General features: G+C 37.8%; 1 protein-coding gene across 2 annotated transcripts in view; it reads right to left on the bottom strand.

Moving 5' to 3' along the window:
* PSMD14 (proteasome 26S subunit, non-ATPase 14) overlaps positions 1-16,222 on the bottom strand; it is a 111,376-nt gene that overhangs the window by 7,320 nt on the left and 87,834 nt on the right. For both annotated transcript variants that reach the window (XM_049887302.1, XM_049887303.1), the window contains 2 exons: positions 10,304-10,378; positions 6,508-6,633 (listed from right to left, as the gene is read on the bottom strand). In XM_049887302.1, coding sequence (XP_049743259.1) covers positions 6,508-6,633; positions 10,304-10,378 — 201 coding nt within the window. The remainder of the gene's footprint in view (positions 1-6,507; positions 6,634-10,303; positions 10,379-16,222) is intronic.

The raw sequence follows: 16,222 nt of genomic DNA, 5'->3' as shown, positions 1-16,222 counted from the left end.
ACCTAACTGCCTTATGGATTGCCTGGAGGGAGAGGTTCAGGGTGAATGCATGAAGAACACATTAAGGAAGATACATAGTGGTTACAGAGAAAAAGAAAGACCCTAGGGACTGACTGGCTGTGGAGCACGAGGAAAGGAAAGGAGACAAGTACAGAGTTTGAAGCCTAGATGATGCTTAGGAAAACGAGAGTGCCACTAATAACAAAACTGGTAGAGGAAACTCTTCTGAGGGGGGCGGGGGAAAGGAAGACAACTGTTCATCTTCAAACAAGTAGCATTTGAAGTAATCGGGCCACTCAAGTGAAAGTATCTACGAATCAGTTAAAGAACGGAATAAATTTCAAGTGAAAAAAAGAAAAGAGAAATTTGAAAACTGTCAGCATGGTTAAATCATGAAGACAGGTTTTTTTAAAAAAAAGATCTAACAATAGAAAAGCAAACGGGTAAGGGCTGAACCTTGGTACTTCTAGCAAAGGTATAGAAAGAGGGCTGGCTGGCAAAGGAAGCAGAGTGGCTGCTGGCAAGGTTTTAAGATCCGAGGCACTATTCACCAAAGGAGGATGTAAAACATTTTCTTTATGATCTATGTTATGCCAGTTGACTCAGATGTCCCCTGAGACCATGGTTCCCAGCCCTCTGCCCCAGTAACTCGGTTCCTCAAGGTGTTTGGAGGTGTCTGGGAAGTTTCTATGACTTTGCCTTGGTCAAGCTGTGCTGACTTCCCTATATTGTGTGTTGTCTTTCCCTTCACCAAAGTTAACACTTGTCTACTATCTACTGATTTTCCCTCCCCACCTCTCCTTTCCCTTGTAACCATCAAAGATTTTTTTTTCTTCTGCTTTTCATATTCTTGATAGTGTCTTTTGTTGCACAACGAATCTGCATTTTAGAAAGACCATTCTATAGAATGGAAAATGGATTTGAGTTGGAAAGACTAGGGAAACTGGATCAATTAGGAGGTAAGGCAGTGGCAGTAGGCCCAGAAAAAAAAGCAGATTAACCATGAAGGAACATTTATAGCAGTTTGGGAAATCATTACTTTTGAAAATGCATCCCGAAAAAATAATATCCAGATCCTTAGTTTATTAAAAATCTTATAGGAGATTCGATTTTAAAATGTAATTACAAATAAAGGTGTGTGTGTGTGTATATATATATATATATACATATATATGTATGTATGTTGTGTGCTGTTGAGTTGATTCCTACTCATAGTTGCCCAATGTGACAGAGTAGAGCTGCCCCACAGGGTTTCCCAGGCTGTAATCTTTATAGGAGAAGATCACCAGGTCTTTTCTTCTGTGGAGTGACTGATGGGTTCAAACCTCTAACCTTTTGGTTAGCAGCCAAGCGCTCAACCATTGTGCCACCAGGGCTCCTTATATGTACACATGTCTATATGTATGCGTGTGTGTGTGTATATATGCATTCATATATAAAAAAGAACAGATACTGCAGTTCGGCTTATTGAAAAAAAATTTTCCTCTATGGCAGAGTCTGCTCACTGCCTACCTAATATCCATTCTTTCCATCTTCCTTTGTAACATAATCCCAATTTTATTAAGGGCAGCAATGCTCCCAGCTAAAAGACCTAGCCTTGCTTCCAGCTAGGTATGTCCATTTCACTAAGTTTTGCCACTGAAATATAATCAGAAGTGCTGGGTAGGACTTACAAAGAAGACCCTGATTTAACTAGGAGGCATCCTCCTTTTGCCTTTTCTTCTCTTTCTGCTGCCTGGAACTCAGATGGGGTGGCTCAAATTCTAGAAATCATCTTGAGTCATGAAGTGACCTAGAGGTTGAAGCCAGTGTAAGGAAAGTGGAGCAGAGAGACAGAAGGAACCTGGATTCTTGATGACGCTAGAGTCTCATACTGGCCTTGAAGTGCAGGAGAAACACATTTCTATCTTGTCTAAATCATTATGCTTCTGGGCTAACACAACGGTAGATATTTACTCATTAGATACAGAATACTTGCTTAATGTAAAAACTGAAAATGATTCTGGAAATACACAAAGTATAGAATTCCCATACCTCCCACCTTAGAGGTGACACTGTTGTCATCTCAGCACGTTGACATATATGTGAGACAGAGAGAGATACCTTTGAAAAAAGGGAGGGGAGATAACATGGTAGGCATTTTTTCATATTGTTATACAATTTGATTTTTTACATCTAACAGCAGGTTGTGGATAACTTAATACTTGTGAAATTTAAATTTAAATTACAAATTGAAAGATATCAACTTGGCCTCCAAAAACATTATATCAATTCACTTTCCCACTAATGGCACATTTTTCACAAAACCTTTTTTTTTTTTTTTTTTCAAATTTCAAAATCAAAATAGTAAGTTTAAAATATTTTGTTCTTACAATTTCCTAGCTTATTCCCTTGGATTTGCTATGTTCATATTCAAATAATGATAACCTAGCCCATCTTCCCCCCATATTTATAACTTATTTTTGCTTTTCTTATCTTATTGCACTAGCACAAAACAAGACTTTAATACAACTACTGTGGAAACCGAAATGTAATCATGTAATCACATTGTTTATATATAGATAGATAAGAGAAATATCCAAACTTCTTTGGTTATTAAGGTTAAGTAGGTCAATATTTCCACAGGAAAAATAAACTGTAAGAGCTGAGAATGTATAGGACTACATGTCTGAAACCAAGGCAAAATTCTTATGTTTCTATGCATTCTTAAAATGCTCTTTACAATTCATTTTTTTCACCTGCATGTGCATTTACAAATATATACTCAAATATAATCACATTTAAACAAAATAGCAGATGCATTCTGGCATGAATAAATTAGGAGATTTGGAATAACAGAGCTGTGGGTGTTGTAATTCAGTAATTAAAGAAGTCAAACGATCAATAATCAAGCAGTATTTCTGTGCTGAAGTCAGACTTAAAATTGAAAACTTGGAACACAGGAATTTAACTACTTTCTAATATTTTTTCACTTTAGGACTTACTGGCACCTGACAGTAATTACCTTAGTTTAAAACGTCAACCAATTAAAAAGAACACCATGAAGAATTGGTAGCATGGGACTTTCTTTTTTTAAGTGTTACTAAAAAATCCACTATATTTTCTTTCAATCAGAGGGAATTACATCCCCAAATTTGGACTCCTTCATATCACAGCTTACACATTGTTTTCATTTTATAGCCAAACCTTACAAGTTTTTGAATACTACAGAGATTTAAAAAACTGTAAAGCAGGAAAACTTCTGCGGATGGGCAGTAGTAACCATAAATAGGTTATTTCTTGGCAGTGGCACCGATATGAATTTACTTCAACTTGTAATGTTATACAGGAATGAAAATAGTTCCTTAGAGTCTGCTGAATAATAATTTAAGTCAGAATTTTTTAATTTATAAAAGCATAATTCTTTTAAATATGAAAACTATTTCTTCCCCTTTATCTAATCTCCATAGAATAAATACATACACCAGAAAGACAAATATTTCCCCTACTAGTCTAGCACCAATGGGATTTCCAGCTGGAACACTATATAAATCACGAGGTGCCCTTCAAAGCCAAACCTAATTCTGCTGGAATTTAGTTTGTATGGGCCCATCAACTTCATTTCAAAGCTCTATTCTCTCAAAACACTTGTTAAACTTAGTCAATTTTATACACTGTTTCTTGGCTAATACTAATTTTGGTAAGATGTGTTTAAAATATTTTTTTGTGTGACAACCAATATTAGTTTTTAACTATGACTCCAAGATCTCAAGCTCCAGCCCTTACCATTAATATTTAGTCCCAAATTTCTAAGTGCTTATTTAAAACTGAACTTGTTTATCTCCTTCCTCAATCCTTCTATTGGAAATAATAACAATACTAATATCCTTCTAGTCATCTAGGGAGGAAACACTGAACTCATCTTTGATTCTGCCTTCTTCACTTCATTTGGAAACCCTGGTGGCGTTGTGGTTACGTACTACAGCTGCTAACCAAGAGGTTGACAGTTCAAATCTGCCAAGCGCTCCTTGGAAACTCTATGCGGCAGTTCTACTCTGTCCTATAGGGTTGCTATGAGTCGGAAATGACTTGATGGCACAGGGTTCGGTTTTTGGTTTTGGTTTCTTCACTTCATTTATCCAAATAGTGCTACATTTTGTTTATTTATTTATTCCCACAGCCACTGTGATAACCAGTACACTTAGTGCTTTTTGTTTGGGTAACAGCAAGCTCCTCCTAAATAGAATCTCCATTTCAAATCTCCTCTTACAGCATTATTACTTCTATTTTAAAAAAAAAAAAACACAAAAAAACCCCAACTCGTTGCCATCAAGTCTCATAGTGACCCTACAGGATAGGGTAGAACTGCCCCACAGGGTTTCCAAGGCTGTAATCTTTACAGAAGCAGACTGCCACATCTTTCTCCCAAAGAGCAGCTGGGGGGTTTGAACTGCTGACCTTTCTGTTAGCAGCCAAGTGCTTAACCATTGCACCACCAGGGTTCCTTATTTCTTCTACACTGCTGTCAAATTATGTTTCTAAAATCAGGTTCTGGGCATATCATGTCCCTGCTCAAAAATCACTTTTATCTCGATATTCCAAATTCTGTTACTTGTCCTCAATCAACTTTTAAAAACTTTATTCCTCACTACTCACCCTTGTGCATGACCCACCCTTGTGCACAACTCACCTTCGTGTACTACTCTACCCATACACTGTTTATTAAACATGTCCTATACATTTTCTGTTTCCTAGTCTTTACTCAGAAACCCTGATGGTGTAATGGTTAAGTGCTATGGCTGCAAACCAAAAGGACGGCATTTTGAATCTACCAGGTGCTCCTTGGAAACTCTATGGGCAGTTCTAGTCTGTCCTATAGGGTCGCTATGAGTCGGAATTGACTCAATGGCAACGGGTTGAGTTAGGTTTAGTCTTTACTCATGTTTATTTTGCCTATAGAGACATTCCTCTGAATGTCCAAATCTTACCAGTAAGGCCTACTTTAAATGTTGTTATTCTCAAAGACAGCATCCTGGATCTCCTTCAATTCAAAGTAAGCCTCTGAACTCCCACGGCACTTCTCTATGGCAATGTTTCTCTAGCTTCTAACTTCAATGAATATATATATATATATATATATATATATATATCTGAAGTCTTGCTAAAATAAAGATTCTGATTCAGTAGGTCTGAGGTGGGGGTCCTTCTAACAAGATCCCAGGTAATGCTGATGCTGCTGGTCTGTGGACAATGTTATGGAACAGACTGATTTTGGTCTAGTAGTCTGGCTATTTATGAATTGTTTTACCACTCCTATTTTACTATAAATGAGGGAAGGATCTCTGTTTCTCACAGCAATTTGCAAAGGATATATTCAATAAATATGTATAAATTTAACACTACATAAGGTGTAAATGTGTTTTCCAAAACGCAGGTTTTCAACCCGTTAGTGAGTTGCAAACTATATGTGTATGTGTGTACATGCATGTATGTATATAATTGAAACAGAATAAAATGGGGTCAAAGGAAAAAGAAAATAGAACATATCACATGTAATAAGAGTAAATACTGTTTCACAAAACTTTTGTTTCAAATACAGATACATACATACACATATATTTGTATGTATTGGGTCAAAATGTAAAATCTATTTTTTATGAGAGTTTTGGTTTAAAAACCTGGAAAACATGGAAGATAAAGTTTAGTCGTATCTGTAGTACCTTCTAATTTCAAAAGTATAAAACAAGAACATAAACATTACCACGGCCACATATATTTCAGCACACAATAAACATTTTTATAAGACTTTTTTAAAAAGCCTCCATATAAAGTGGTCTCCCCCAGTTACTCTTGTTTGTATCATCCTATTTACTTTCTTCATAGCTCTAATCACAAGGTATTGTGTTGTATTTATTTGTTTACTTTTTGTTTCCCCCATCAGAGAATAAGTTCCTTGAGGACAGAGACCTTGTGTGTCTTGCTTCTCACTACAGCCCAGTGCCTGGCAGGTACTAGGTTTTCAATAAATATGTATTAAATGATAAATCGAAAAGTTCATAAAATAAATTATATACAACAAGTACTAAGGCTGTTGTGGTTGTAAATCTCCTCACTCCCCTTCCTGTGAAAGAAAACCACTCCCTGAAATAATGAAGAAATTTCAAAAGTATATCTATTTTACATGGTCTACAACAAGGAATGGCAAACTACAGCCCACGGGCCAAATTTGGCTAGCCACCTGCTTTAGTAAATGAAGTTTCACTGGAACACAGCCACAAGTACTCATTTTAATATTGTCCAAGGCTGCTTTTGCACCACAGCAGCAGAGTTCCATAGTTACCACAGAGATTGGATGGTCCGCAAAATCTAAAGTATTTACTTTCTGGCCATTTACAGAAAAAGTTTGCTAGTCCCTGGTCCAAAAAATAGGCCACGCTATTTTTAGCTATTTATATTTATACAATGCTTGAAATCTAATCATACATATCCCAAAGATTATGAGAAACAAATACTGGAAGTGCATTTTACCTTATTGTAATTCTTGGCTAATTCCAACATCTCTTTTACCACTGATTCATTGTGTTTACAATGTTCACTGTAGTCCTGAAGTGTCAAACCTTCCATCCAACTCTTCTTATGCAAATTTAGCAACATCTAAAAAATATGAAGATTAATTAATTTCCTGCATGGCTGATGGTCATTTTCACTTGTCTTGAGAAACAACTTCACAAAAAGCTTTGAGAATTAATAAATTTAAACTAAATAATTCAAATAAATTTGGTAAAAATTCTCTTCAGTTTAAATTAACATAACCTAAGGAGTGTTCGAGCCCTACGCCTTTGCATTTACTGTCCTTCTACTTAGAAGGCTATTCTCCTTATCTTTGCATGGCTTACTTTCCGCATTTCCTTAGTGATAGATGCCTTCTGACCATGCTATCTAAAAAAGCCACGCTACGCTATTTTAAAAAGAAAACTTTCTTCCCTTAACTTACTTTATTATTTGTATAGCACTTATCAACACCAGAAATTTTTGTTTACTTGTTTATGGCATTTCTTTCCCACAAAAGAGAAATCTGGAGGGCAGGAACTTTGCCTTGTTTATTTACTTCAAGATCACGAGGGTCTAGATTCTAGAACGTTACCTAATCATAGCAGATAGTAAATATCTGTTGAATTAAGGAATGGATGAAACTCCTATCTTAGAAACAAAGAATTCTAATATTTCATATAGCCTAGCTTTCAAATGACAAGAAGGTAGTAAATGCCCTAATTTACTGGATGACCTTGTGTTAATCTCTCTGAGCCTCAGTTACATATCTATGAACTGAGGGCTTAGATAATCTTTAAGTTCTTTCAAATTCCAAAATTTGACCTATAATTTAAAAAGTTAAAATTTCTTTATGGTCAAAAAATTAAGAGCCATAAAGGTGGGAAGTAAATCACTGATTCATCTAGTTGCAACCACATCAGGAAACTAGGGTCTGGCAGTATTCTGTTGCTCTTAGGTGCTGTTGAGTTTATTTTTGACTCATAGTGACCACCCCCCCCCCGCAAAAAAAGTTTTTTTTGTTGTTGTTGGGCTTTTTTTTGTTGTTGGGTTTTAGTGACCCAATGTGACAGACTAAAACTGCCCCCATGGCGTTTTCTAGGTTGTAATCTTTACAGGAGCAGATTGACAGGTCTTTTCTCTTGTGGAGCCACTGACTGGATTCGAACTACTAACCTTTCGGTTAATAGCCAAAATCTTAACCACTGTGCCGCCACAGGGCTTTCTTGGCCCTATTTTAGCGATTGTGAAATTAAACACCTTAGTTCAATGCTTCTCAAATTGTACTCCTAGTTCTGAATACATATTCTTGGAAGTCTCTGTTCTCAAGTTCAGATTCTTGAGACAGTTTTTACTTGAAGTCCTCACCATAGGCCCACTCTATAAATGTTCTTCAATTGAAAACTATCATTAAATAAAAGTTTATTTTTAATGATTGATAAAATTATGCAAAATGAGTAAAACGATGGCTACAGAATGCTGTCATTTTGCCATTAGAACAAGTACACCTTAAATGTGATTCATGGGCCATGAGGATCTAAAGACGTAAGTGTACGGGTTTGGAATTACCTTAGTTGTTTAGAGGTGTGTAGCTATGTGCAATGAAAAGCTCACCTTACATTGGAGAATAAACTGTGTCAAAATCACCTATGAGACCTTAGGTGATCCAACATACAAAAGTTCTGAATTCTCCTACCCCTTCCTAGGGCCCATGGGGGTAAATGTAGTTTGCAAAAAGAAAATCAGGGCTTTGAACCGGTTCATTCCCCTGCTGAGAATTTGCATTTCCATCCCAAATATACTGAATCAGAACCTACATTTTAACAAGATCCTCAGGTGATTCTTATGTATAAAAATTTTGAGAACCACTGCTCTACCAGTAGTTCTCAGAATTGCTCCCTAACCAGCAGTATTAGCATCACTTCAAAAGAAGGATTCCTCGGAGCAGCAGGATATTCATACCACACTTGTGCAAGGAATCCACTGGGACCCTCAGGTAAGGGTTGGGGTAAAGTATATAGGTTGGCTGGGTAAAAGTAAAGGCAGAGCTTTTGTTACTGAGAAAGCAGATGAACTGAGCTATCAGGAACATAAATATAACATTAATTCATTTATGCATATATTTATATGTGTGTTATTAATGCCAAGGATGGTGGCTAAAAAAGAAGAAAAGAAAAATTGATTGAATTAGCTAAATCTTTCCAAATGGTTGGTACCACACTGACAAAATATTCATATCTTTGAATTTCTGAATAAATTTCTCAGTTTATATCTATCAGTGTCTTTTCATGGTCTATACTCATTCCATATAAAATTAAAAAATAAGTATTGAAAAATGTATTTTAAGCAATCATCTAAATCTACAGCAGCAGTAAACCAGAATATAAGCAAGCAGCTCAAAGAGGGCTTTAGCATCCCTGTGTGTTTCTCCTTGGGCCAACAGGGAACTGTCCTCTGCAGCCCCTCACTCAACACTATTCTAAAGCATGCAGGTCCTTCAGGTGAGGTTGTGGGTGGCTCTGACTTTTAAAACAGGGGTTTATTAAACTTAACAACAACAATAAAAAGCAGAACTCTTCTTTCAAAGAAAATTTTATATAGTACATTCTTCTCCCAATATATAAAGGACATTTAAAAACGAAGGTGATTTAGTTAAAGGGGTATAGGTATGGAGAGCCCAACCTACTCCACCTCCCGCTCATCACATGCACCAGCATCCCCTTCTAAGGTACCTCTGTGATGAACAGTTTAAACTAATTAGTTAGTACAGTCTTGTTTGCTACTGATTACTTATCACATTTGGAATTGAGAGTACATGCGGGAACCAAAACTTACTGGCTGTCAATGATAAACTCAGTGTTCTTTAAAAAGTCTTTTCCAGAGAGAAATAAACTAATTTGGAGAATGCCTAATTATAATAGTAAAGAAAAAAGGCAGTTCAGAGCGTAATTTCAAAAAGCAATACACACTGCCTGGAGGCGAGATGAGAAGGCAGAAGGGGACAGGAACTGGTTGAGCGGACATGGGGAGTACAGGGCGGACAGGAGGAGTGTGCTATCACATTAGAGGAAGAGCAGCTAGGGTTACATAGCAAGGTGTGTGTAAGTTTTTGTATGAGAGACTGATTTGAATTATAAACTTTCACTTAAAACACACACACACACAAAGCAATAGAGTTAAATAATTGGCATTATTTGACAGAAAAACTGTACCTGAAATAATCCTAAAATGGTAGAAACAAACAAACAAAATCCACCAACATGGGAGATAATCTTAAAAGCAAACAAAATTGAAAGCTGCGTGGTATAAAAAGGGATTATAAGATTCTAGCTCTCAATATGTGAAAACTTATGACTCACCTTTAGTTTACAAGCATGTATGTTTTTAAAAAGTACTACACAATTGTAATCTAATTTATTCTTCTCAAATTTGGAAAGCTATTTTTTTCAATACTTTAGTTAACCAAAAGTCATATTATTAAGGAAGATAAACTCATCAGAAAATCATACAACAATGAGAAAGCTTTTTATAATTTATTATAAAACCAAACTGGAATAATGCTTTGTTTCCTACTTCCTCTCCTGCTTAAGCACCTACCAATAAAGTAAAATATGTCTTTCAACATGTCTAATAAGATGTTCCTTTATTTTACACTATAATTCATGAAGAATGGAAAATGAAAAAAGTTAACAACTCAAATTCAAATTAGGTAATAGTTTAAACAATTTTAAAAAGACCTTTTCCTCCTCTCTCTAAAATAAAAATTTAAACTTACCTTCTGTTCCAGTTCATTTTTCCGATAGTTAATGGTTATGGAGTAATAATGTCTGTTTAGTCCATGAATTAATGCCTACATAGGTACATGAGTAGAAAAAAGACAAATTAGTATTTTTCATCTAATGAAATGAATACAACTGTTTGAATCTGATGATGTATCCTGAGACAATACCTTTACCATCCTCTAAAAAAAGACATTTTATCCTAAATAAGTTAAGATTAAATTTGAAATGTTTTTTCTCACCTATAGGTTCAGAGAGATGGGGCATACATTCTTCAAAGCATGATATAAAACTAACTACTCTTGAGTCCATTCTGACTAATGGTGGTGGCCCCATGTGTTTCAGAGAATTGCACTCCATAGGGGTTTTTTTTTTTTATTAACTTTTATTGAGCTTCAAGTGAACGTTTACAAATCAAGTCAGACTGTCACATATAAGTTTATATACACCTTACTCCGTACTCCCACTTGCTCTCTCCCTAATGAGTCAGCCTTCCAGTCTCTCCTTTCGTGACAATTTTGCTAGCTTCCAACTCTCTTTATCCTCCCATCCCCCCTCCAGACAGGAGATGCCAACACAGTCTCAAGTGTCCACCTAATATAATTAGCTCACTCTTCATCAGCATCTCTCTCCTACCCACTGTCCAGTCCCTTTCATGTCTGATGAGTTGTCTTCGGGAATGGTTCCTGTCCTGGGCCAACAGAAGGTTTGGGGACCATGACCTCCGGGATTCCTCTAGTCTCAGTCAGACCATTAAGTATGGTCTTTTTATGAGAATTTGGGGTCTGCATCCCACTGATCTCCTGCTCCCTCAGGGGTTCTCTGTTGTGCTCCCTGTCTGGGCAGTCATCGATTGTGGCCGGGCACCAACTAGTTCTTCTGGTCTCAGGATGATGTAGGTCTCTGGTTTATGTGGCCCTTTCTGTCTCTTGGGCTCTTAGTTATCGTGTGACCTTGGTGTTCTTCATTCTCCTTTGCTCCAGGTGGGTTGAGACCTCCACAGGGTTTTTAATGGCTGTGATCATTCAGAAGTAGAGCACCAGGATTTTCTTCTGAGGCACCTCCGGGTGGATTCAAAACACCAACCGTTCAGGTAGTAGCCAAGCACTTAATCACTTGCACCACCCGGGACTATGGCAACACAAATTCAACAGCTTCAGTAGCCTTGCTCAGAGTTGGAGATAAGGTTATGACCTCATCATAATCTAAATTATAGTTATCCATAATTTATTAAGTCTGATTTTATGAATTCTGGGGGATTTGAAAGTTCCTGAGTAGTGCAAAAGGTTAACACACTCTCTAAACTCTCTAATCAGGTCTTAAGGTGTTGAGGTGGGGAGGAAGGGGTAGAGAAGTGAACATTTAATGAACATCTAGTATCCGCTTTACACATTACGACCTTCAATCTTCATAACAATCCAGTAAGCAGGCTGATTCCATTTGTATTTTGACAGATTAGGAGAATAAATTTCAAGAAATCTTAATGTGTCCCATTTTCTATCTATTGTGGTGTGAAAGATCACTTTTATGCGGCCTTTCTTGCCATGGTCTTGTAATTCCCACCCAAGCGACTGGGTGGGACTGTGCAAATAAGGTAATTGTGGTCTACCACGGGGACTGGTCAGTTTTACCATCCTGCTAAGCTTAAAAGAGAGCCAATTCCAGGGCAGGAAGAGGATCCCACCACCATCAAGGAAGGAGAGCCAAGAGCAGAGTGTGTCCTTTGGACCCGGTATCCCTGCGCTGAGAAGCTCCTGGAACCAGGAGACTGAGAGAAAGAGAAAGAGAAGAGAGAGCTTATGTTACAGCTCATGTTATGAGCTGTAACATAACACGGTGAGAAGTTGTGGCAGAAAGACTGGCAGGAGAGACTGGCAGGAGACAGTGCAGTGGGCTTCCTGGCCCACAGGGCAAGAAACCTGAGTACCTACAGGCAGGAGGCTTGCTGTGGAATAGGATGCCTCCAGCACTTGGTGGAGCTAGGTTTGCTGACCTATAGAGCTAGAGCTAAGCACCTTCAGGTAAGGCTTACTGGCAGAGTGGGGTGCCTCTGGGCACTTTTCGGCAAAGCTAAAAGAGCTTTTTAACACTTGCCCAAGCAGGGCAGAGGCAGAGGGCCAGAAAGAGGCATGCCCTCCAGCACAGCTGGCAAGAGGGAAGAACTGTATCCTGAGCATTCCTGAACTTGAACTGTAACCTGTTACTTCCCTAATAAACCCCATAATCATGAGAATTGTCTGTGAGTTGTTTGGCAAATGCAATGAATTACCAGACTCAGCAGAGAAGTAGAGAGTGCTGTGGCAGGAGAGGGTTGGCTGGTGTCAGAATTGGTAAAGATGGCAGAGAGAGGAGTCATGTCTAACCTCTGCCTTACAGGAATCAGCCTTGGGCTACTGATCTTGATTCTCCTTGCCCCTTTTGAAGTTAGAAGAGGTCAGTCACTGCCCCCACACCATTTTACACCTATTGAAAGACAGAGTTGAGATTTGAACTCCGATCATTTTGACTGCAAATATACCATGTATGTTAGGAAATTCTTGAATTGAGGAGTCTATGTACTTTCAGGATCAGAATGAGAATAAAGCTTAGTCTTATCTATAAGCTTTGTGAGAAAAAATCACTCCATCAAGTATTAAAACATTTTACATATGTACTGTAACAATGCATTCTTATACTCCTAATGTCTGCTATAAAACTGTGCTATGAAATCCCATAGGAAGCGGTGGTTTAAAATGTTGATATACAAAATTTAAGTACTATGAATTAAATCCTTGTCCATTTCAATAACCAATAAAAAAAAATTAGGAGCAATGAATTAAATTTCAGCACATAAAAATTCTATACTGTGTAGATCAAAACTAGAAGTAAGTAGGGTCTTCTTTGGTTTGTATTCACTGTTGTGCAAATTAGAAGAAAGTGCACACATGCAGTGAAAGAATTAGAAAAAAGCACCCAGTCTCCCAAGCAGACATAGCCTAAATAGAGAGTGGGGCTTGGCCTGGATTTCAGGCCCCAATCGTCCCCTCATTCTAGAGCCTTTGTCCCATGCCCTACTACACAATTCTACACAGTAGTCATAGAACTAAAAACAGCTGTGGCCAGTAAATACAAAAGCCAGCCAATGGGCCCCTGCTGGAGATTAACTGCTTTGCTGAAGTATACAAGTTAGTATTTGAAGACACTACCTTCTTAATTTTCAATTACATTTAGATAAAAGTACAGGAGTCCCCAGGTTATGAGATCTGTTTCTAACTGTGTCTTTAGGCCGAATTTTGTAGGTAAGTAGGTAAGTCGAAACAGGGGCATACAGTTCTTATTTAGCCTAACTTTGATGTTAAGAGGAAACCCTGGTGGCGTAGCGGTTAAGTGCTACAGCTCCTAACCAAAAGGACGGCAGTTTGAATGCACCAGGTGCTCCTTGGAAACTCTATCCGGCAGTTTTACTCTGTCCTATGGGTCACTATGAGTTGGAATCGGCTTGATGGCAGTGGGTTTTTTTTGGTGCAAGAAAAGGCTTGAAGCCTTTTCAGTGATTTAAAAGCGGCACGTGCAGCAAGGAAACCGTGGTGGCGTAGTGGTTAAGAGCTACAGCTGCTAACGAAAAGGCCGGCAGTTCAGATCCACCAGGCGCTCCTTGGAAACCCTGTGGGGCAGTTCTACCCTGTCCTATTGGGTCGCTATGAGTCAGTATTGACTCAACAGCAGTGGGTTTTTGGTATGTGCAGCAAGCAAAGGTGACTGTCCTGAAGAAGATGTATCATTCACTTCAAAGTGAGGGTAAATTTACATAACATTACAGGGTGTGAGTTGTCCCTAAATGGGAGTAATCCAGGGACTTACAGTAGTAAAATTAACATCAGCTGCTGTCAAGCTGACTCTGACTCATGGTGACCCCATCTGTGTCAGAAGAGAGCTGTACTCCGTAGGGTTTTCAATAGCTGGTTTCCTGGGCGTAGACTACCAGGGCTTTCTTCTGAAGTGCCCCTGGGGGGACTTGAACCTCCAAATGTTTGTTTAGCAGCCAAGTACATTAACTGTTTGTACTACCCAGGGACACCAAAACAAACGCAGGGAGCATGAAAGATTAACAGCCATAATAATAACAAAGGAAATGTAAGTTTAAATCAAATGATATCCTCAAGCAGTCTTCCAGTTTCACATATCACCTGCACATTCATCCCAAACCATAACTAAGCTGACCACGCATTAGGTCCTCCTTCCCCATGAGCTCAAAAAGAACAGCCTGTTTAGCTCAGTGAATAATAAATTCTCTCAAATTAAATCACCAATCTGACACAATCATGAGTTGTAGCAGCATACGCCAAGCATAAGATTAGTTCTATCAAGGAGGAGACTAACCTTTTGAAAGGGTCAAATTGCAAATTAAAGATAAAATGTACTAGCAAAATGCCATCATATATCAGACAGATAAAGGAGAAAGTTATAGCTAGGGAATTTCTTAAAACCTCATACTTAACTTTTTAATTTACACTTAAACATATGACAGACTTGGCAAAACTTAGGCAATTCTTCATTAAAACAAAGTATGTTCCCACAGTTCATTCATTAATCGGCTGTTTGAAATCTGGAACAGCTTCTCACAGAAGCACTGTTACAAAGAATGGCGCTCTCCTACAGTATTATATATTATGGGCTAAGTAAGCTTTCTTTCAGTGGCTAACCTAGGAAGCTAAACCTGTTGCCGTTGAGTCGATTCCAACTCATAGCAACCTAGCCACCTTTTACAGCACCATTTCTAAGACAATATATTCTGAATGCCAACAGCTCTTAGCTTATTTGCTTCTTACACATCCTTACCCATGTTTTCTTTGCTTAAAGCCTGCCAACCTTGCAAAGAAGGAATTTCTGCCTAGGCTGGTACCCAGCAGCAGTCTAAGAGGCTGTCTATTCAGAGAAAAAATGGCTTGGAGGAGGAACTAGAAAGGGGGAGTTTGAGATTCCTCTGATTAATTTCTGAGTTATTTTTATACTTCTCTAGTCAATCTTTAGAGTGAAGCTTTATAATATTGTTGGCATGATACACTCAAAACAAGTACACAAATATTCATCATGGTGAAATAAACTTCAAAATCAACCATCATTTTGAATGATTAATATTTCTATATTCATCCATTCATTCATATGAATTACTAAGTATGAGAAATGTCTCTGGGAGAATAGGTACCTAATCCCAATTAATTTTTGAAATTGGAAAAAACCACTGGAGCATAAATAATAGTTGAGAAGGAAAAGTATAAATCCTAGCACTGCAGTGATGTATAAGCAAAGTGGTAGAAACTACAGAATGGAAATATAGGCAGTTCATGAGAGGCAGCTGCGGTACCAGGTTGAATGGAATTGTGTAGAATCCTAAGTTTTATATAAAGGGACTGCTGACCACAGTTCATAAAATAAGATTCCCTATTTAAATGGCTTGGAGTGGAACCCATTCTACATAAATACTATGTCAGCTAATAAAAGCAACTAAAACCCACCCCAATCATGTCATTGACATTGCCTGGACCACTAAGAAGTCAGAAGTTATCTTATACCTCCACATAGCCATGCTGTGGAAAAGCAGGTGTATTATAAAATACACAGCTTATGAATTATAGATAACCTATTCATAAGTTCTTGATAGGTTAAAAAAGTTTCACACTCCAAAAAAGTAAGGTATGTTTAGACCTAAAGATAAATTTGTTTACCTTCAATTACAGTAAAACCTGTGTAAGGTAGAAACCTGTCAGAGAAGGAAAATTCAAATATTTTCCAGTAAAAGAGGTGACAGAAAAGTGATAAGACTGCACCCTGTCAAAGGTGGAAAACTTGTGAGACCTGGAAAAACAGGCAGTCCTTTTGAGTTCTGGCTCTCACAGGTTTCACTGTATTTTACCCTGATAAACTGAAAATGTGAT

Source organism: Elephas maximus, chromosome 6 (assembly GCF_024166365.1).
Source record: "Elephas maximus indicus isolate mEleMax1 chromosome 6, mEleMax1 primary haplotype, whole genome shotgun sequence".
NCBI classification, from domain to species: domain Eukaryota; kingdom Metazoa; phylum Chordata; class Mammalia; order Proboscidea; family Elephantidae; genus Elephas; species Elephas maximus.
The sequence above is the reverse complement of the archived record's forward strand: the minus strand, read 5'-3'. Positions and strand labels throughout refer to the sequence as shown.